The 23,438-nt window shown below is 32.1% G+C and overlaps 1 protein-coding gene across 6 annotated transcripts in view; it reads left to right on the top strand.

Moving 5' to 3' along the window:
* The window catches only part of LOC132945882 (glutamate-gated chloride channel), a 37,149-nt gene that overhangs the window by 10,308 nt on the left and 3,403 nt on the right, over positions 1-23,438 (top strand). Inside the window, exons 2-9 of one of the 6 annotated variants that reach the window (XM_061015682.1) lie at positions 10,085-10,169; positions 10,555-10,718; positions 11,333-11,400; positions 19,315-19,384; positions 19,965-20,118; positions 20,198-20,280; positions 20,360-20,494; positions 22,024-22,457. In XM_061015682.1, coding sequence (XP_060871665.1) covers positions 10,099-10,169; positions 10,555-10,718; positions 11,333-11,400; positions 19,315-19,384; positions 19,965-20,118; positions 20,198-20,280; positions 20,360-20,494; positions 22,024-22,457 — 1,179 coding nt within the window. In that variant the 5' untranslated portion in view covers positions 10,085-10,098. Of the gene's footprint in view, positions 1-10,084; positions 10,170-10,554; positions 10,719-11,332; positions 11,401-12,418; positions 12,487-15,596; positions 15,668-19,314; positions 19,385-19,964; positions 20,119-20,197; positions 20,281-20,359; positions 20,495-22,023; positions 22,458-23,438 lie in introns of those variants that run through there. The other 5 variants (XM_061015680.1, XM_061015681.1, XM_061015683.1 and 2 more) reach the window with 5 other exon arrangements.

The raw sequence follows: 23,438 nt of genomic DNA, 5'->3' as shown, positions 1-23,438 counted from the left end.
AGTATACGTAATAACATTATGTATGCTAAATTTGTTGTACCCGAGCCCGACAAGTGAGATGACGAGGTTTTAGGTCAACCGTGTTTTTAGAATGCGGAAACATCACTCGATTCGTAAGCGGCCCGTTATATCTCTGAATTTTGTCATTAATTTTCCAATAGTTATTTACCATTCACTGGTTGTTAATGTTTAGTTTATCGTTTCATATCGAAAATTAATCGAAATATTATTTATTCGGCAAGAAAAAATTGACCTATAGGTAGTTATAGCAGGTACATTATTATATCTATCCGACCGATGCGATTAAAATAATGGCTTAATGGAAGAGAGGAATGTTGAAGACTGTGCAGAATATCGATTTACATTAGGCAATTTACTTGATTCGATTGCTATTTGCTTCGCTTGCACAAACATTAATCACCCGAATTTATGTTTATATTTTGATTACCAAACAAAAGTCAATTCAATTATATCAACGTTGGTAAAGCATTTTAACAGAAATTCAGATATTATAATATTATCATTATATTTTACTTCAAATGCAAATTGTGTTTAAATTGTTTATTACATAAGAATATAATAAAAAACTAACCCTATTAGACTTAAAATAAAAATAACACTTTTGAGAATATTTTTTTAGAAACAAATTATTAATTTAGTTTTTTTTTTATTAAAAACACGTTTTCTATGTTTGTGTGTGTAATATTTTTAAAATGTTTGTGTGTAGTGTGTGGTTTTACCGTTTCGTTTATGGTGTATATACAATACATACCTATATGTATATGGTCTTACTCGACGTGAGAAAACTATCAGACTTATTGCTTCCTGAACTTCCGGGATTTTCGAACCCGTGTGCGAACCCGTTAAGTTTACTGCAGGTGGCCTAAATTAAAAGCTTCCGGCGTGGCTTAAGGGATGAGTGGAAAAATGAAGAACCCGACACCCCTTTCGTTTTTATGTCTACTATATAGTGGAATCTGGCAGCTTTCCCAATAAATATCTTCATTCTACCGTTTTACACGTTTGTGGTTTTAAATCTATAGTATCTTTAGGTATATAAATGGACTACAGTAAACCGAACATGATGAATAAAAATCATACGGTTTACACTTTATTTGCACCCAGTCAAGTATTCAAGTCTTAAATATTCGGACCATTTATTGAAAAATCTTTCAATATGTTAAACAAAGCAATACTAACATCACAATATAAACATGTATCTAGGTACCTACAATGGATCAATATATAGGTAACACTTGATTCAAGTTCAAAACTGATTTAAAATTAAATACGATTGGCACAATTATCTCTGAATTTAAAATTTCAAACACATATAAATATTTTAAATAAAATATAATTTATATACTGATACACTCCCCCCACCCCCATAAAAAAAACAAGACAATGTAGGTCTAGTACGCAATCGTTTTTGTTGTATTACATTAAATATTAAAATATATATATATCTAACGTAATCAACACGTGAGTATGAACTTGATGATTGATGATGTTGTTAAGTTGAGTAGTTTAGTTCATTATGAAACAGTTATATTGAAAAAATATCAAATAGGGAGTGAGAAAAAAAGTGGAATCTTCTTTTCAAAAATATTGCCAACGAAACATAATGACCAAGAAAATTAATGGCCTTTGAAATATTTAATTTATTTTAATTCGTAATCAGATAATTTATTATATACCTATTTATATTATTATGCTTTATGATTGATTTTTCTTTACAACTACCTACATTGACGTTGATTTCCTCTTTTGTATTAGCAAATCGATCTTATGACATATTTGTTTATTCTAAGACTAATATAGTAGTACAAAACTATATTACCTATCTACTAACAAAACACCCATACCTATTGCATGTTTGAAACACTAGGAATGGTTCTACTCATATATGTAACTATGTAAGTTAACAGTACGTATTGATCATACATGTCACTGATTTGGGTTGGTTAGTATGTTATCACGGAAAGAACCAAAATTCATTTAAAATTAATAACTTTTGTTCTATCATTGTGATTATGAATTAATTAATTTAATACTGTAATCGTAAATGATTTACCGCTTGTTTGAAAATATAAATTACTTTCTAATTTTATTATACAGCTATACCTACGTATATTTTCTAAATAGAATAGCTTTGAAACTTATCATATTGTTAATTATATAAATATAAATATAAATCATAATAGGTTAATTAATAATAATAATAATATTGTACTAAATTCACTTTCATATAAAAAGAAAAAAAAGGTTTTCAATAGAAGTTCATTATATCGAATATATTCATCAATAATCTGTAATAAAAACTAAATTGAATATTACCACTCAATAAGCGTCAGTCATTATTCATTACATTCATAATAAATTTGGCGCATTCAACAAATATTCTATAGCTAGTAGATTATGCATATTATATAATTTCTGTTTTCGTTGAAACTCTTCATGTTATTCTAAAATAAGAAAATAATGTTTTGCTATCGTAGCTACGATTCGCAGTTTAATTGAGTCCAACTTGAGATCTTTTTTATACATACACGATTCTAATCCATACAATTTGTAAGTTCACACATATTATATTTTGTGCTTATGTTTTTTTTATCTTAATATTTTATAGGGATGAACCAAAAATGTAACTTTTTTTGTTGTTTAATTTATTAAATTCAATAACATAAAATACTTTTTTAAAACAAAACCCATCGACGGAATACGAACAAAATTAAAGTAACTATACATTTGTATTTACTTTAATCATTCGAAATGTGTCGAGTTAAATAATAATTACAAATCACCCAGACAGCATTTTGTAATAGTAATATTATAATAGTATTATAATAACGTTATACTAATGTCTAATATTATTCGTTATTACAATGTTATAATAATATTATTAATCAAAAAAATGCTGTCTGGGCATGATCACGTGCCAATATCGTGGCTCATGAATCAAGATCGACTATCGGACACATAAATTCATCCCCATAGAGAGAGATATGGGCATTAAAAGATATATGAAATATGATAGTCCTTAATAAATTTCCACTGTAGTTACATATTTCTAGTATAATTACCTACAGTGAAACTGCCATATAACGAACTTTCAATTAACAAAATGTTTTACTAAATATTTTTGGGAACTAAACCAAATGTATTTTATTTTACAAAATTATGCTGTTCAATTTTTATTTTTTTCCATCCATGAAGCCATGAGACTTGGTAATATGGAAGTTTTACTGTACATAATATTATATAACTTTACCAAAAATTTGTTTAGTTTGTATAAATTGTTACAGTTATGGTTCTGTGTTTAATGCTGTGAAAAACCTTAAAATATGCATTTAAAATCTCAATTAATGCACTTTAAAATGCACTAAACATATATTCTGAAAAATGAATTTAAAATATAAAACATAAACAAATTTATCAAGCTGTATTAAAACTATATTTTTAATTATTTTTAACCATTTTCAAAAATGTATAAGACTAAAATTAAACAGCATGAGTAAAAAGTTTTTAATAAATGGGATTTGTAAAAATATCGAAAAAAGAAATAAAAAATGTACCAATAAATAAGAAACAAATACCCAAAATTAAAAAAATTCTTAAAATGCAAAAAAAAGATTCTAAATTTAGTTTGTTTGTATCTAATTCAAACTTTGTGTTAAGAAAGTTATGTTTTATAATAAGCTAAAAAAATGAATTTTTCTACTAATTCATATGCCTATACAATGTTTAATTTATTTTATTAATAAGGATATCAAATATGTTCCCTCTTCTGAAATGTCTTGGGTGCTTAAGGGTGCCTAATATTTCTGGGTGATTTGCGCCTATGGTTGTATTAGAACTAATGTTTATAAAAAAATGTAATGTTTCGCTTCACTTGAGACTTGAAAACAATTATCTCTTACAGTATAATTAATAATATTTACATATTAGGTCACATAAAGTTTGTCGTCTGGGGAGTTTAACGTTTAAGTGTATGAACGTGCCTGGGTGTACGCTTTTAAAACTTAAGCTTAAAATTTGAAGAAGAAAGACGTTCAAAGGTTCACCCGCAGTTATACATGATATAATATATTATACAGGTATATTTAATAAGTTTTTGACGAAATTCAATTAAAAATTATTGGTTATTCGCATCAAAGAAAACTTGACACTGTATTTTGGAATTTGGAATATTACTATCTATGGAATAAATATTAAAAGATAAACAATCGGTCGTTTCGATTTTTGTCCGTTGCCAACACGTCATATAATATTACCGTTTGATATTAAAAGTATTGTTCATAAACAACACAAGTGCCTGATTCAAAACGATATGAACTGTAATTTATTTTCCGAAACGACATTACGGTGGGGTAGCGTACGCTATACACGTGTACTATACTCGCGGCCGCAGGGGGATACAAATGTCGACGTACCCCGGGGAACTGCAGACGATCATCGGCATATATACAGGGCGATTCATAAAGCGTAAAACACTCATTATCTCAAAAAGTATTAATGTTTTTGAAAATATTTTTTTTCATAGTTTCAAGTTGTTAAAAAAACTATGTTTTTGTTGTAAAATTATATTTTTAAATATTTTTTATCTATATAATTTTTTAAGTTTTTTACTTTTTTTGAATGACAGCATAGAGTTTTAAATTCATGTTCCAAAGCAGAATATTTTTCTAAGTATTTTGATCCATAAAAATCTAATTTAGGGCGCGTAGTCTATGAGGTATAAGCATTTAAAGTTTTGATGGGCGGAGTGGAGTGGTATGGGGTTACCCCGCAAATGTGTGTCCACTACTCCGCTTGTCTAAACCTTAAATACTTATAACTCATAGACCACTCGTCCTAAATTCGATATTTATGTATTAAAATACTTAGAAAAATATTCTGCTTTGGAATATGAATTTAAAACTCTACGCTGTCATTCAAAAAAGTAAAAAACTTAAAAATCATAAGGATAAAAAATATAATTTTTAATAAAAATGTTGTTTTTTTAGCAACTTGAAACTATGTAAAAAAATATTTCCAAAAACATTAATACTTTTCGAGATAATAATGAGGGTTTTACGCTCGATAAATCACCCTGTATATACATATATATATGTGTGTACCTAAAACAAATGGTGAGCGTTTCGACTTGTGTCTTTTTTTCCCGCGAGCCGGCAGAAAACCGCGCGATACGAGTCGGTAAAAAGTTATATAATATATTATAACGACTCGTGTGAGGAACAATAATAATATTCTACGAAAAATAAAATATACACGACCGAAATTAAACAACGGTCGTTATAATATTATAGATATATGATCGACCGATGTCTTAAACGAGACGACAATGACAACACCGATCGTTGCTTCGATCGTTATTCGTATTATAACATACCTATAATAATATATCATTATATACGCGAAGTCGGCGTTCTCGTAACGATGACGTACTCTTGCATTACGTCACGGGTTTCGTCGCGGCGACCTGGTAGCCCGGGGCAACGGCGGAGGACACGAGATCAATTTCCCCTGTGCCCCCCCCCCCCCGGGCCACCGCCTCAGACGTTTTACCTGCAGCGCCGCACCCGCCACTGCCGCGATGTCGTTCGCGCAGACAGCTAGCTATAGCTAAAAATAAACAACAGCCGTCGCCACTGATGACGATGATAATAATAATAATAATAATAATAATGCGCGCCGGTGACACCAGGTCCTCCGGTGGGGCGATGGTATCTTATATTTTCCCCAGTGCACGACTTTTGTCGCGGCGGGCGGCAGTGTCATAAAATATATAAGAAACAGCGGTGGCACCAGAAATAAAAGACCTTTATAATATATACCCACCCACATAAATTAACCCGTTTTTTTTTTTTTTTTTTTGGAAAAGTTTAATTTCAAATTCCCCAGACGGAAATCCGTTTCGGATCGGTTTATTTATCATTACCTATACACATAAACGCCCCGCAGCTATGCTTTTATAATAATACTAGCTGATCCCACGCACTCCGCGCGGCCCGTAAAAAATGACAACTCTTAAAAAATTGTGATTGTTTAACTCCTTTTGGGTGTAACCCGCCGCAGTAAGTGCAACTCGGCCACCTTGGTAGGTAATGTGTGAAAATTTGATTTGATGCATGTTTGTACCTGATCTACCCAATTACCCCGAGTGGCATAACCAATAATAAACAAATACTATTTCTACTAATTATTTCTCCTATACCGGCTATACCTAACCAATAGCAACCATTTATAAAGAAACATTTCCATTTTAAATCTCAAAATACATATTTGAGCACCGCCCCGGGCTCCTATTGGTCGTAGCGTGATGCTTAGTCTTCTTCAACAAATGGACTATCCAACACAAAAATCGTTTTTTAATTCGAACCAGTAGTTCCTGAGATTAGCGCGTTCAACCAAACAAACTCCTCAGCTTTATAATATTGTAGCATAGATTATATACATAATTTGTATTTGTCTATACCTATAGTTATTATATTATGTTGTACAATAATAATATATACGTTTTAATAATTCAAATTTCGGACACGTGTTTCGCAATTTATCGTGATCCGCCATACGTTCTAATGTCCCAATACAGTGCACTATAAAATATTATTGTGGCGCGGTCCGTACACTCAACTGCGGAAATGCTACGAGAGTACGTATAGGCCGGTGTTGCGAACTCCCGGATGGGTGACCACCCGGGATTTTTAGCTACAAATCCTTCCATCTCATACAAACGTGTTTCAAAAAAACCGTTCCAACCGTTCTTCCCCCCTAGAAACAAAAAAAAACAGCTAATGGCCATGATTGCCGGGCTTAAGGTCATTAAAAAAAAATATGTATTATTATAATAATATGATCGAATACGGAATAACTGAAAATCTAGTTCAACGAAAAGGCCTCTGTAATACGCAAACGCTCAAATTATATTATATAATATACATTCGGAATATGATCCATCACCACACAACACCTCCGCCGACACATCCCTTGTATTTCGCGACATCCTGCCTGCCCCGTCGTTTGAAAATATTAATGTTTATCGTACACTTGCATAGGTCCGACTTGTTTTTGGTTGTTTCTGCCATCACATTGTGAAATATTATCGCAATATTTCACGTGTCAAATCCGTTTGCATCTGGAGGCGACCGCACGCACGCACCAGTCTAAACGTGCTGTTTCCTTGTGATATTTATGCTTCGTTCGAACGCGAAATGAAATCCAGATTATCCGTTGTGGAATTACGGCGAACGGCCGAAAAGATTAAACCGGGGGACGCGTTTAAAAATTGAATAATTATATGCATCGCGTGGATAATAATAATATAACCATAAGCGTAACATGCACATATAAATAATATAATAACAAGGCACAAGGCCATTAGTTTGACTCTCGGTCCGCCGGGGTGCAGGATGGCAGCGCGCAACGTGCGTTTGTCAAACGATAATAATTAATAAAAAAAAACAAAAACCCTGGAAAACACTGGTAGTTTTTTTTTTCTGTACATCGAGTGACGGAGAGAGTGAAAATAATTATACACTTGGACCCCTCCGACCGAGTATATTATATTATTATAATATACCTAAATAATATATATATATATACCTACATCTGGAGTGCGGTTATCGCGTATTATAATGGTAGGTATAATATTATTATGTACACGTAAATTCGTATTATTAATTAATATTATCACCGTCGTCGCATAGTAGATATATATTATATAGAATATAAATAAACAGGTGGGCGAGTCACCCGAGAATCCCTTAGAATCCGATTACCTACATAGGAATGATAATATTATATTATATGACGCGCAGACAAAGCTACCCATCCCCACTCGATAAAATCGATTGTTGCGCGGACGCTAAAGTAGGAGACTTTGCGTCGTCGCCGTTCGCTTTTCCGAAAACTGGTGACCTGCGGAGTGCATTTCGAATAGGTTTTCGAACTGTATTCCGAATTTCCGTGTTACCGGACAGGGCAATTTCATCAAAACATCACGAATTCCGGAGGTACATGGGTACAAATAATATTATACGTTATACTATACCCGCGTGTATCGCTAATAAGCCACCCGCAGTCACCGGCCAATTTTCGAGTAGCTTGAAATCCGACACTCGTATTCCGGAAATTATTCGGCAGCGCCAATGAATTTCGACCACACGTGTATTACTCAAACCGTACAATCAAGACACGTCACACGTGTTAAATAGTTATAAACGGAAGTTTCGTCCCCGCGGGAAAATACATAGATAATATGTATACATAAATATTATTATCTATTGGGAAAATAGGATATTTGGTCACCTGGTAGTTAAAAACATTATTTCAATCAATTCCAATGGCAGTCAGTTGATTTATGGTCAAGTTAGGCTAACTATTATTGTTTTCATTTCAGAACAGTACACCGCGCAGTTATGCTTCGTAATCGGAAGATAAGAGATAATAGTGTATCAGTGAGTACGATCCATTGCACAAGTCTTTGTCCACACTCATACCCATTTATACTTATTTGGACTATTTGGATAAACAATTGTTATAAACACATTTCATTTTATTTCTCGTCATTAAAGACTCATAAACATCGCGGGAGGCAAATGTCCTGTGATTTGACGTTATACGCCGGGAACGAAACGCCCTATGTCTACGGCTAATGTAACTCCCGGGGACCAATAATTAATATTCTATCCTAATATCTACAGGAGACGAAACACGCGTAAATTCATTTTTTCGACTGTTACTCGTCGTCCTTGATTCAGTTTTTACATCGCAACAATAGGGAAAAATATTATATTATCATATTATTATCGAAAATATGCCTCACCGTCATCGTCATCGATAATTAGAGTTCGCGAAACGACCGTTGACGCCTATGTTGATACATCGCAAAGAATATTTGTAACACAAATTTTTTTGCTTTTTCGTACCAATACTTCCCCTAGTCGCTTGCGGTGGTCCGACGAGCGCACACGTCACCGGCAAACTGGGTCAACTAGGTTTCGGTCTATCCGCGTCTGCGGGGTCGGCTCTGCTGCGAAATGCCAACGCGTCCGTAACTGTACAATGTAGTCGTTGTTCGCCTTTTCGGACGGTCCCCGCAAACCGTAATTCAAGTTTGTTTTTTTTTTTTTTTTTTGGATTCGAATTTTTTCTTTTTGCCATATTATGTAAAGCACAACTTGATTCGAAAACGCGTTACACACTTATATCGCTATTGTATTGCTGCTATACGACACTTATTACTTCATCAAATAAAATAATAGTATTATTTCCGAGCATTACATAATAGTATGCACATTTTGGGCGTAGATGCGCAGGCGTACATATTACTGTAATTTCAGCCGTCCGCTCAAAAATACATAGAAATCAGTTAAATTCGCTTTTTTTTAAAAAAAATATGATAATATAAAACCGACGGAATCGGTGTAAAACAGACAATACGGCACAAAATACGGTGCAGCACGCGTGTAATACTGCGCCACATGCTTATGTGCATAATAAGCATAATAATAATTGCATTCAATATCGTTACATGTCTTCAGATAATATAATCAACGCGATAACATAATACTAATCCTTCGTACGAGTGCACAACAGTACAACACAGTACCTATATATTGTACTATTGTATACGCCATAATATCAAACCCTTCGAGATTCCATGTAGTTGTTCAGACTAGTACAACAAAATTATTATATTATAATAGTCACTGTGCCGTTTGAACATAATAATAGTATAATATATAAATTATAAGCACACGACCAGACCGAAACCATGTACGCATATTTAGGTAAATAACCGTGATTTACGAACCGCTTGAATAATTTAATATATTATAATGCATCAGAATAGGACGGGTGGCGCCATCCCATTATATTATTATATTTAAGTATAGCATGTATAGGTAGTACCTATACCTGCCAATAGTGATTACTGATCAATCAAAACTCGTATTCAGAAAATCGACACATTTCTCATACAACTGGTGGGAAATGTGATCAAGTACCTATTATTATCTGTGCCCGTATGTATGCTAAACTAAGCAATTGAGAATAATTTCGTTGCTTGTTTTTGTTTTAGGGTTACTGCAGAGAATGGCTAGTTTCAAGGAGTGGCCATCGTTCTTGATGGTATTTTTGTTTGCGCTCTTTGCTCAATATTGTTGGTAAGAAACTTTTGTCTACAAGCAAGTTTAATCATAACAGTAATCAATGATTGTATGAATTCTACTTTAATTGAGTTTAAAATTTAGTATTTATTGTATGCTATTAATTATCAACAAAATAATAAAAAACAATAACAAAATATTTTATTCTACAGTTAATTGAGGGATTTATTTATGATTTATCTGTATGATAAATTGATAACTATACTTTAATTTCAAATTATGAAATAAAACGGACGTTAATTGTAAATATAGTAATTGTCCATACTGTAATCTTTAACAAAAACGTTTTTAAATAACATTTTCACGGATAAAATAATCTTGGATTAAATTTATCCAGCAATAATGTATAATATTTTGTAATAAAAGTTCTTGTTTATTACAGCACTCGAATTGACGATGATGGGTGTAATAATCATAAAGGAAATTCTCAACACAGATGCGTACCAAAAGTCAACTATAGGCACAAAGAAAAAGAAGTTCTTGATCAAATTTTAGGTCCAGGGAGCTACGATGCTAGGATCCGTCCATCAGGAGTTAATGGCACAGGTAAAATACGATTCAAAATTATGTTCTTTTGTATAAAAATGAAAAATTGTTACATGCTCACGACCAAAACAATTCATTATCTTCATTTATTTTTTTATTTTTTTATGTATGTTTTATTAAATTAACATTATTACAACTACGTGAAAAGTGAAAATGATTTTATATTAAACAATCTCATGATCTCAACAATATTTGTAAAACATTAAAGGGGAGGAAGGAATTGATTTAATCTTGTGGGTTCATCATAAAAGCGACACCTTATTTTTTCTTCATTATTACTTTTTTTTTTTTAATTTTCCCTTCAAAGTTTTATTTTTTGTTTAAATACTCGAAGTACTTTAGGCTTTTCGCCAAACTGAAAAATTCTATGAGTACTTGTGCATAGTGCCAAATCCCCTTTTGTGTTATATTATGATGCCTGTATATATAGGAGCAGGATTTAACTTTTAACTTTCAAGTGGCCACTCATTTTTACTTTGTCTGTTGGGGGCCTTCAGCTATAGTTGTAACAACCAGCAAAAGTTAATACTAATAATATTTCGTTTATTTAATTGTATCGAAATAATAATATTGGTAACAAACATAAAATCAGTACTCTTAATAATAATTCCTAGATGGCCCGGTTATTGTTAAAATAGATTTAATGCTACGAAACGTCGAGAAAATTAGTGACAAAGAAATGGTAAGTCAAATCGGTTAAGCACATTGGTTCACTCAATTTTCAATTGTTTCTATCAACGAAATATGTCACAATTATTATCTTTTAACCATTTATTACGGTTTAACAATATTTTATGCACTATTATCCGCACTACGTACAACTCTTTTATATAATATTTTATTGCCTATTTCAGGGTTACATGTTCTTACATATAGCACTTGATATTTTATTTATTTTTTCGTTTAAACAGCAATCTATTAATAAGTTCGTTTTTATTTTCAAGCTATGATTGAGAATTGCGGTTTTACAGTCATTACACATTTTTTTTTTTTAAATATACACTTGAGCAAAAATCCGTTTAAATTTATACTATCAAAAATAGTACAAAAATAACAGTTTTTTCATTTACATTTAATTTATACTGGGAATCTTAAATAAACAATATGTATTACAAATCCGTTCAATATATTTTCAATGCCATAATATTTAAATATTTAAAAACAGCCAAAACTATATTATTACTTTATGGAAATGTATAAAATTATTTTTCCGAATATTAATGTATATCTTTTTAATACTAATTATTTAACAAAAAAATACGTTTTTCATATAGAAAATTTTAACATAAAAGGGGTTAAACTTTTTTGAAGAAGATAATATGTTTTTAGTATATATTATATATTTATATATTTATATTCTTCCTTAGTTCCTTGTAGGAACATAAAAATGTTTTAGATGTATATGTGTTTAAATTAGGATTTTTGCTCAAAACTTTTCAACGCTCTCTTCGCTACGCTCGATGAATATTAATAATGGTGCATTCTTCTTTAATAATTCAATAATCGTTGAGATGTGCTTAATGCGTGCAATGTTTTACAAGATAAATAATAATACAATTATGTAACAATACGTCTTAGGGTAATAATATCTTATGAACCGTCATATTTACAGAAATTAGCAAATTTATTGTACTTTGAACGATAACAATTAACAAATAATATATATACAAATATATTTAAAATATTTTATAACTCCCTAGATGGCCCAACAATCGTGCACATAAACCTATTTGTGAGAAGTATCATGACAATAAGTGACAACAAGATGGTAAGTCATCTTGTCTAGGTTGGATGCTGGTATTTTGAGCGAAAACAAACGCAATTTTTTGTTGTTTTATATATTTATACTTAGAGAAAAATTTATTCTACATTTTATTGGTAACGTAAACGTTATCAATAATATATTTGTAGATGGTCCCGTCCGCTATATATTATATACTATAACAATATTATGTTTCCTGAATCTTTCACCCGCTCTTGATGAACGTTTTATTTTGCATTCATAGCAGTTTTTTTTATTTTTGTACATTACATGGAATGATTGTGTATAAAATAAATAATAAAACCTGTTATATATAATATTTTAAGAACGAAAAAATGAAAACCTACCCCGTAAAACGCATAAAAACACGCGGTTTTCACACTAATAAATTGACAAAGAGCTTTTTCCGGGATGCGTAACATAATATGACTATACATACACTTAGAATAAATTAATGATAATATAACAATAGAATTATTGCTGGACTAAATTGTACGCTTGTTGACTTAATTGACAGAAATCACTTAATATTATTATAATTATTATATAATTACCGCCGTATTGTATATTATATCTATTATCTATAATATAATGATAAACTTGCAAGGTATACCTATAACGGGTCGATTTTAGATAGGCGCTATAGAATATTCGTATTAGTAACGCTAATGTAAGCAATATAAATTATAATATTATTAAAGTATACTATATTATACGCTGATTTAAGTTTGACAGTATACGTCATAATATAAAATTATAATATTATTTTACTCTTATTCGATGCATATATATATCTATAGTTATATTATAGCGCTGTAACGTGTATTAGATCGAAAAACATATAATACAATAATAATACAATAACATATGCCGTGGTCGTTGCATTTAATATGTATATTATATTGTAATAGATTCAACATTGTGGCCGAGCCTAAAGTTTTAAGCGCCTGCAATCGTCGTAAGACGCGAAGACGGGTTTAAAAAAAAATAGTATTCTCATTTAAAATAATTGTTTTAATCATGTTCCAGTGAGACTTGTCGTCAAAATATCCTAAGTATATATTTTATTTGAAATAAAACAACCTTCAGTTGTTTTAAGAAATTTAATACATTATGATTTGATCACACGTAGACAAAAGTATGTATAACATGCACCAATCTAACAGAAAAAAAAAATTACACATATTCTTGTGGCTTTTTGAAATTACTTAATAGTTAATACTAACCATACATTTCAGACCGTTTTTCATCACTAGGTACCTATATAATCAATTAGAAATGTATAAAATACTAATAAGTTGTATACTTGTATTACAAATAAATAAAATAAATCTTAAAATATGTATTTACACGTTCATCCTTTAGTAACGCGATTATTACCATCCTGGCATCCTATCAAAATAAATTTGATTGATTTATATTATGCGTGATTTTAAACTTTTATAGAATAAATCAGTACTAATTCCTCTGTGAAACATTCTTAAAATTTAAAATGGTTCATTAAACTTTCAACTCACTTATTTCCATTCAAACTATTATATAAGCGTCTTCTTCAGTTGTCGAGTAATTTAATAAGACATCCTCTTTAAAATGATGAATTATGTCGAAAAAATACTTTATTACATTTTTTTTTATACTCCACCAGTATCGGTGTTCAATGATGCCCTCCTTCAATCCAGTGACACTTTTGTTCAGTTATTAATTTTAGGGGACACTTTCCACTTCATTTGTTACGATGTATAAATATTTACTTTTGATTCACGAGTATCGATTTAAACAATAATTTTATTTGATCGAAAATATCCGATTGATTTTGAACGTATTTTAGTTTGTTAAACGGATAAAATATGAAGTTCACCTTATTGCAATTATTTATCCGTGTATTTTAACTTATCGTGTGTCTCAAAAGTTTCATAAAAATGTCACGTGCATTTTTTTTTATTTTGTTTTATATTTTAGATACCTAGTTATACAAATTTTATTTAAAGCTAACAATTATAATATACAAATCTGAAAAAAAAATCGATTATGAATTTCAAATATCACCAAAACACTGTGTAGCTGAAATTAAAATCTGGTAATTGGAAAACAATACTTATAAAATCTTCTTGTTTCATTGATTTCACAATATTTTCTTAATATTTTCCTAAAAACAATTTTGCTTGTACGAATTCGTTTTGCTTCCATTTCCGCTATGCTTTAATTATAATGTTAAATACTTGAATCACAACGAAACAAATTTAACTTTCTATTTCAATGTAAACGACATCTTGTGATCTTTTAAATTTAATAACTGCACTGAATTGTACAATTTTTAAAAATTATTAGTAACTATTTATTTTTAAAACTTATTTAGTTCACAATAAAAAGCAATTTGTCACGCAGTCCTCGTGAACTCAATAAAAGACTTTCCAAGTTTCCTCTATTTCCACTAAAAACTACCTTTAATCATTTTAATACTAAAATACTAAATTACAGCCATATCCTGGAAAAACTCATAACAGAACAAATTAATGACAATATAATAGTTTTTTATTTCCCTGCATAAACAAAACCGAAAATGTTATAAATAGTTCCATCGTTTTAGTAGTACCTAGGTATACCGTTACATATAATAACTTACACTAATAATGAGGAAATAATTACAGACCTCATATTTTAATATAATATATGTTTCATTTTAAGTAATTAATAGTCATAGTTATACACACACATAAGAATTATCCGTAATGCGTTGAATAATAACCCCACTTCCAAATAGTCCAAATACCAATAATTTTAACATCAGGGTCACTTACTTTAATTTATACGCAAACAATTTCCCATGAGTAATGTATGCATCTGACGTCCATCGCACACCCTGTACAATTCAAATCCGTAAAGGATAATGTTATAATATTATAGTGAATGGCCTAACAAATAGCGCTAGAATTTTTTCTTAAAAAAGTTATACATAGTACTTCCCGCGATGTTATTTTTAGGTTACTCTTGATTTTTTTTTTTTTTAATTTTTTATTTGAATATTATTTTCTCTTGAAATAATGTAATATGTAGTATGCTGACTTGTTTTTTCTAACCGCTGACTATATTTTGTCGGTCTTTATTGTATCCCGCAGGCGACTCTCCCTGCATTGTGTATGTCAACATGTTGGTACGGTCCATCAGCAGAATTGATGATTACAAAATGGTGAGTCGGGTGATGGCCTTAAATAATTTTTATTGGATTTATTTTGTTTTTATGACATATTATTATTTGGTTTTCTGTTGTGAGATTGCGCCCAATTTATTTGCGGATTTTATGTTTTTGTTTTCGTGGCCGTAGGCATATGTCTTGACCAACAGGATCACGTAATCATAATCCAACTGAGTCCTGAGGTCTGCTCGTCTGACGCACAATAATCAATTGAAATCCGATTAATCATTCCACTATTTATATATTATTATACATACAGTACACATAATTCAAAATGATAGTTTTCTTTACACATTTATTATTTTCTGTTGGACAAGATGTGTTTTTTTAATCAAATTCCACAAGTATTTTATTTTCATTTTAAATATTGATTATTCTGAACTCATAACTTGTTTTTGTTATTTATTTTTATTTTTTGTTAAATAATGCATTGAAATGGTGTGTGTATTTAGGCATTTTGTGTCTTGTATATAAATACATACAATCATACATCAACATAATATAGTAATATATATACATTTATATAAATATATATATAATATATTGAATTAACTCAATAGTGTATATTGTATTAACATATACATATATATAATATATATATATATATAAATACTTATATATTATATAATACATAATATAATATCATGCTAAGTTATTTTACTTTTATACTTTTATAAAAATCTATAAACTTCAAAACTATTGTTGTAGAAATAAACAATTAAACAATTTGTGTGCACTTTTTTAATTTAATTTGTTAGGGCACTTTTAAAGCAGTATTTGTTTCGAAAAGTTTTATACTTCAAAAATGTATTAAATAAACATAATATAACTTTTCTGGGGAAAACAAAAGATAATATAATACAGTTACTACGGCATATAACATTGCGAAGGGAATCAATAGTAACAAAACACTGAATTTAGTTATCTATTTAAATAGGTATTGCTTTATTTGAATGTCCGTATCTAACTCGTTCTAAAAGTTTATTGGAATTAATAGTACTTACCTAAGTGACAAGTCGGTTTCCCTGTACATTATTATTGTAATATTTTGTTCACCTCACTGACACACCATTCATACCGTATTAACATTACATACTTCCAAAACGAATACAAAATAATATGTAGGATGCCAAACACCAAACGGTCGAACGTACCTCTTGCAATGAGAAAATAACCAAAATATAACTGGGAACAATTTTACGTGCGCGGAAAAACATTCAGTGCTTTTAGGAAATTTGCCGGGTCTCGTGGTGAATAATGAAAAAAAAAAAAAAAAAAACAAAGCAAAACAAAATTCCCATAACCTTTGACCATGTCGGATGTTAATAATTCATGAGAAAAAAAGATTAAAAATGCTTTTGTTGGTTTTCTTTTTTTTCTTTTTTTTTTTTTTTGAAATGCGTTTATTTTGATTATTATTATTATTATTATTATTGTTATTATTATTATTATACATTATGACTGTCACCTGCCTCACTGTTTTTTAATCTGTAACTTTCTGTGCCTCAGATGTGTATCTATGACGATTTCGTTCGATAACTCGTTTTATTTTGCATGCTTTATTTTCGAAAATAAAATATTATATACGATCCGCTACATGCTTGCACGTATACGTATGAATAATGTCGTTGTTGTTACGCTTCCGTAATGTATCCGTAGTGTCCCACCCCACACGCGTCACACAGTTGACAGAAAAAAATATAATTATAACCGGCTCGTCTCCGCCTGCACATTTTTGCCGTTGCGGGCGATACGGACGGTCGCACCACACACGGCCGGTGGTCGATCCATTGCATTTTTGGTCTTGGTGTACACACACACGCGCACACAGACACACAGACACACACACACACACACACACGCATGTCACTTTATTGCTGTATTTGTGCGCTGTTTGTTTTATTTAATATATATATATATATATATAATAATAATATAATGCGATCATTATTTTTGTTACTGGAAACGCGCAGTTTCCGGGCGAATCGCTGCGGGCGCGGACGCTTTTCTTTTTCGTCGATTCGCCCGGAAATCGCGAAGTCGACAGTGACCCAGGAGTCCTGCGGTGACACGTCACGTGCGCTACAGGACGCACCGATCACTGGCGCACGTTTCCATTTGCGGCCGGGGGAGTGTGATGGGGAGATAGATCCGTAAAATTTTACACTATAATTCACCGTCCCGACTGTACATATTATTATTATTATTATTATTATTATAATGCAGGGTGTCTCGCCATATTTACGTATTTGTACCCGTTAACGCGACCCGTTTTTCTCATCACTATACATGTATTGATGTGTGGGGAAATATAGAGGAGGTATGTTTGCGTTTCCTGAGAATCCGCGATAAAAGCCGATTCGTCGAGCATGTACCTATTTAGTTGTGGAAAAATATCTAAAAAAAAAAGTTACACTTTTTAATTTTAATAATATTGTCGTTATAAGTGTTTCAAAATAGCTATATATATAGGTCTACGAGTTCGGCAGGAGGCTAATAGAAGAATACTATAGTCGGGCGGATACGTACACGGACAAACACAGCGAGACACTCTGTACACATATATTATAATAATATGTGTGTGTAGTGGTTGAGCAACGATATCAACGCAGTGTTGGAGAGAACGGCAATGAAATCACGGTTTTGAAGAACTTGAGTGTTCTTTGTGTATTTTCGAATTTATACGTTTTACATTTTAATAAAATATTTTAAAAGAGTAGTAACTATTATAGAATAGAGACGCAATAACTCGACGTTTTTTCTTGCCACTCGAAGAACTTATAAGTTATATTTGAGGTATAAAACTCAAAAAAACACATAAGCTAGTCGACTTATCTTGTAATTTGTATCCCCCTTCGGATAATCTTGTTAACGAGTAGTTAACGCAGTTTTTGTTTTTTTTTTTTTAAGACTTGTCATGAACAATATTTGTTTTTTTTTTTTTTGTAAGCGACTCTTCCAACACTGTATCTGTCGTGGTATTTGTAAATTAATATATTTTACGAATAGAAACTGATATAATATCATAGTGGCCTACGAGAACAAAATGCCTTTTCGACTTGACGTGCTGCGCTGTCCAATACTGAATTTTCAAAATACTTGTCGTACAAGGTCAACACTCGGGGACCAGTTGAAACCAACAAAAAAAAAATTGATTATATAGATCGTAATGTAATTTCGAATAATATTTGTTGGCGGTCATTACTACCACCTTAACGGCTAATCTTACCCATTTTTAGAAGCGCATTATAACATGACTCGACTCGTGAACGCAAGTGACCTAACGCGGTCACTATAATATAATTCGAGCACTTGACGCCCACCCTGTGCGGCAAGTGTGTGTCTAATTCTTTTTACTGAATTTTTCTGGTGTGCGACACACAGTGCACAAAGGCACTGTCATAATAATATTATATTGTTTTCGGACTAGCGCAAGCGTCTCCCGGCAGCTGAATTCCCCCGGCCACGAATGTATTTCGTCGTTGTTATTAAATATTATAACGTGTACATAATAATACAATATGATATAATATATTGTATTGTCGTGATCTATACACGGTTATATATTATATAAATGTGTGTGTGTTATATTCGTGTGCTGTACATGTGATAAATTTCTAAACGTGTGTTTTGTGTGTTAGGAGTACAGTGTGCAACTGACGTTCCGCGAACAATGGATGGACGAGAGGCTAAAATTTAACGATTACAACGGTAAATACATGGAAATCACTTTGCTTACTAAAAGCGTACTCCAGGAGCCACCCACCCGACGTAACTTGGGCGCGCGCGTCCGCGTTCAAGTTTGCCAGTGGAGTACACCTACCCACACCCACCGCGCCTCGCCACGCACAACCGGACCCTATGTATAATCTATACTTACATAGTGTATTAATGTACATTTTTCACGCGTTCCCATTTCGAACACGATGACCCAATTTTTTATTTTATTTTTTACATTAATTCCACATCAGCTGTATCTTGAAGGACAGCGTTCGGGCGATGTTGTATAGCTGGGGCCTAGCGTATATAGTTCGAGAAGACTCAGTGATCCGCCGATACAATAGTTTAAAAAAAAAAAAACCCAAAATCTCCAAAAAAATACGTTCAGGGAAATCAGAAAGTTACAATAATTAGTTACCTCTATTTACCAATTGTTAACATTCGTGAAATTCTCAAGACAAAATCGAGAGACGCAGTCAACGCTGACGTGTCAAAATTTAATTGGCACCATAACAATTAACAACTGGTTTAAAGCGCAAAAACAAACTAATGTTTCCTGTTGTTTGGATAGGTAAAATGAAATACTTAACTTTGACTGAAGCCAACAGAGTGTGGATGCCCGACTTATTCTTTTCTAACGAGAAGGAAGGTCATTTCCACAATATAATTATGCCGAACGTGTACATCAGGATATTCCCCAATGGATTAGTGTTGTACAGTATAAGGTTAGCATAAATATTAATCGGTTGAATAAATATAAAATAATTTCAGATTTATATTTTCATTATTATTATTATTATTTAGAATATCTCTTACTCTATCGTGTCCAATGAATCTCAAATTATATCCATTGGATCGTCAAACGTGTTCACTCCGAATGGTCAGCTGTAAGTCAATATCATAATTTAATGAAATATATTAAATTATTTCAAACGAAAAACTCGCACGCTTGTAATTTTTTCCTAGACGGCTGGACAACTGACGACTTAGTATTTTTATGGAAAGAAGGCGATCCAGTGCAAGTTGTAAAAAATTTACACTTACCCAGATTCACTCTGGAAAAATTCCTCACGGATTATTGTAACAGCAAAACTAACACAGGTTAGTTACACATTTTATTTTACATTGACAGTATTATAGGTAATAAAATACATATTATAATATTTTAATATCAACGTAATTTTCATAAGACTTTATATATTTACATATCAACCATGTTATAAAAACAAACGAAATATGTATATTATTGTACTTTTATACACATTACGCAATAGCTACATGACGTGAAAAGTATCGTAACCACGAAAAAAGAGATTTTTTTATTTTATTTATGAACCTATATTATGTCATACATGCATTTTTGCACGTCCAAATTTACATATTTTAATACTTTATTTCGCGTACATTGCGTAACATACGATTTAAAAGTTGATTGCTTTTTATGACAAGAATATAATAATTTTAAGTAATTTTTTTTTTAAATTGGATAGCTATGCGTACTGTGCATTAAACAATTTTAACATTTAAAAATAAATGTTATGTTTATGATCACTGAATCACTCAAGCCAGTAGCTACGGACAGTAAACAATAATACATTATTTGTATGACTATCCTTTAAATCGTATAATCCAATAGCTAATAAATAATAATCTAATAAATTAAATAATATTATTACAATTTTCTCGAATAAAATAGTACTTACATGGGAGCATCGTAATAGTGATAACTCGTACACGATCATCTCTTTACGGACTCGTTTTATTCATAATTCAGATATTAGGATTTGATTAAAACTTGAACAGCAAAATACAATAATTAATTACGCCATTATTACGGTAATTTAATGAAATGTGTATTTTCGGATTTCCTCCAACCTCGAACTCAGAAACACGAATTAATTCCCTGCACCGCTACCCTTTAAGCCTAACTGCAGATAAGTTTCATCAACCCTACTATGTACCTACAGAAACTCGAAATAAATATAGTTTCAAATTCTTAAGAATTTTCATCCCGTAGAGTGTACAAATTTCTGTATTTCAAACGAGAACTCCCATTTTCTACTGTACCTTATAGCATGAAATTGTAATAACTGAGAAACTACTCGTTAGAATATTATTGAATTAGATAGATCGACATAAAATAAATGTGAAAAACGTATCTTAACAATTTGAAAATTAATGAATTAGGTAATATTAATATTATGCAAACAGTACAAAACCATTATTAAACATGACCATTGTGAATGTTGTGTGTACGTGGGGGGAGGGGGCGTTGCTCTGTCTTGCTCATTGTGCGTAATCCACGAGCATATACGACTGGAGACTTAAAATAAAGGCTTTAGCAGTTCAGCACCCCCCCCAGTTGTTTCATTGAAATCGCGTCCCCGCACACGGGGTGTTTAAAAAAACCTACGGAAACATAAAACAGGTTACATATATCCTCACACCCACGTTTCCGCGTCGGACTTGGGTTAGGTATTGCGTCATACCTTTACTATACCATTATTATTATACCATTATTACCGTCGAACAACCGCCGCTTACGAACAAATATACAATGTTATGTTGCGCGCGTGCCCGTGGCGGTACGCTGCACGAACATGCGTTACATATTGTATAATGCGTCGCAGGAGAGTACAGCTGCCTGAAAGTGGACCTGCTGTTCAAGCGCGAGTTCAGTTACTACCTGATCCAGATCTACATACCATGCTGCATGTTGGTGATCGTGTCGTGGGTGTCGTTCTGGCTGGACCAGAGCGCGGTGCCGGCGCGCGTGTCGCTGGGAGTCACCACGCTGCTGACGATGGCCACGCAGACGTCCGGCATCAACGCGTCCCTGCCGCCCGTGTCCTACACCAAGGCCATCGACGTGTGGACGGGCGTGTGCCTGACGTTCGTGTTCGGCGCCCTGCTCGAGTTCGCGCTGGTCAACTACGCGTCCCGGTCGGACACGCACAGAGACGACATGAGCAAAAAGTGCGACCTGGAGCGCACCGTGTCCATGGACGTCGGCGACTACGAGGACGGCCCGAATTCGTTCAATATGGTGAGGTCGAATAGTACGGTGAGCATTGACCGAGCGCGGAGAACCCGGTTCGTTCGAAGCGCTTCATTTACTTTCCAGCTTTTTCATTTTTATCGTTTTACGTTTTCAATTCGTTTTTTTTTATATCTTGTACCTATACTTACCATTTTTTTTTTTCAAGTTTCGTATGATTTTTATATACATAATAATATTATACATTTTACAGCGTAATAGCGACATAATTACATTATTATTATTATTATTATTATATTTAACTATCGAATCATTATTAACAATTTTTGTTTCGACTCGTTATTATTTTATCGTACCACGGACCAGTTACTTTCGTTGGCTTTAGATTCAAACACCCTCACACACACACACACACACACACACACACGCAAACTCTGAAAGATTAACAAACGCATTCCGCAATTCAGTCTTAAATAATCTCCCTGTATTTGCCAACACTTCCCCTCCATCATCTCACCGCCACAACCGCCACAAGTCACTACAACCCCCCGAGTATTTGGATTAATACTTAAATTTCGTATTCGTTCGACACACATCGCGTCTTTTCCGCGAGCACCGCAAGTAAATAGTTATTCATCTCTTTCAAATGATTATTTTAACAGTAAACGTGCATATTATCATTCCGAAAAATATTGACTCTCCTCGAAATTTTGCTGTGGGAAATTTGAGACTCGTAATAATACGCAGTTATCGATATTATTTTTATATTACTCTTGTTTTTTTTTTTTTTCGATATCCTCATTTGTTTTTTATTGGTGAAACCGGTAGGAATCAACTTTGGATTTTAAACGGCAATTTATTTTAGATTTTGTCATCTGAAACTGAATATAAAAACGTAATATACAGGAAATAGGTATGTAGGTACAACACGACAATACAACTATACAATAGTGTGTCGAATGTTAAACGAACAGTTTTTACTTTTTTTATCTATTAATAGACATTAGTTAATGCTTAAATAAAAGGGCAATATAAAATGCTACAATC

This window comes from Metopolophium dirhodum, chromosome 5 (assembly GCF_019925205.1).
Source record: "Metopolophium dirhodum isolate CAU chromosome 5, ASM1992520v1, whole genome shotgun sequence".
Lineage (NCBI taxonomy): Eukaryota > Metazoa > Arthropoda > Insecta > Hemiptera > Aphididae > Metopolophium > Metopolophium dirhodum.
The sequence above is the reverse complement of the archived record's forward strand: the minus strand, read 5'-3'. Positions and strand labels throughout refer to the sequence as shown.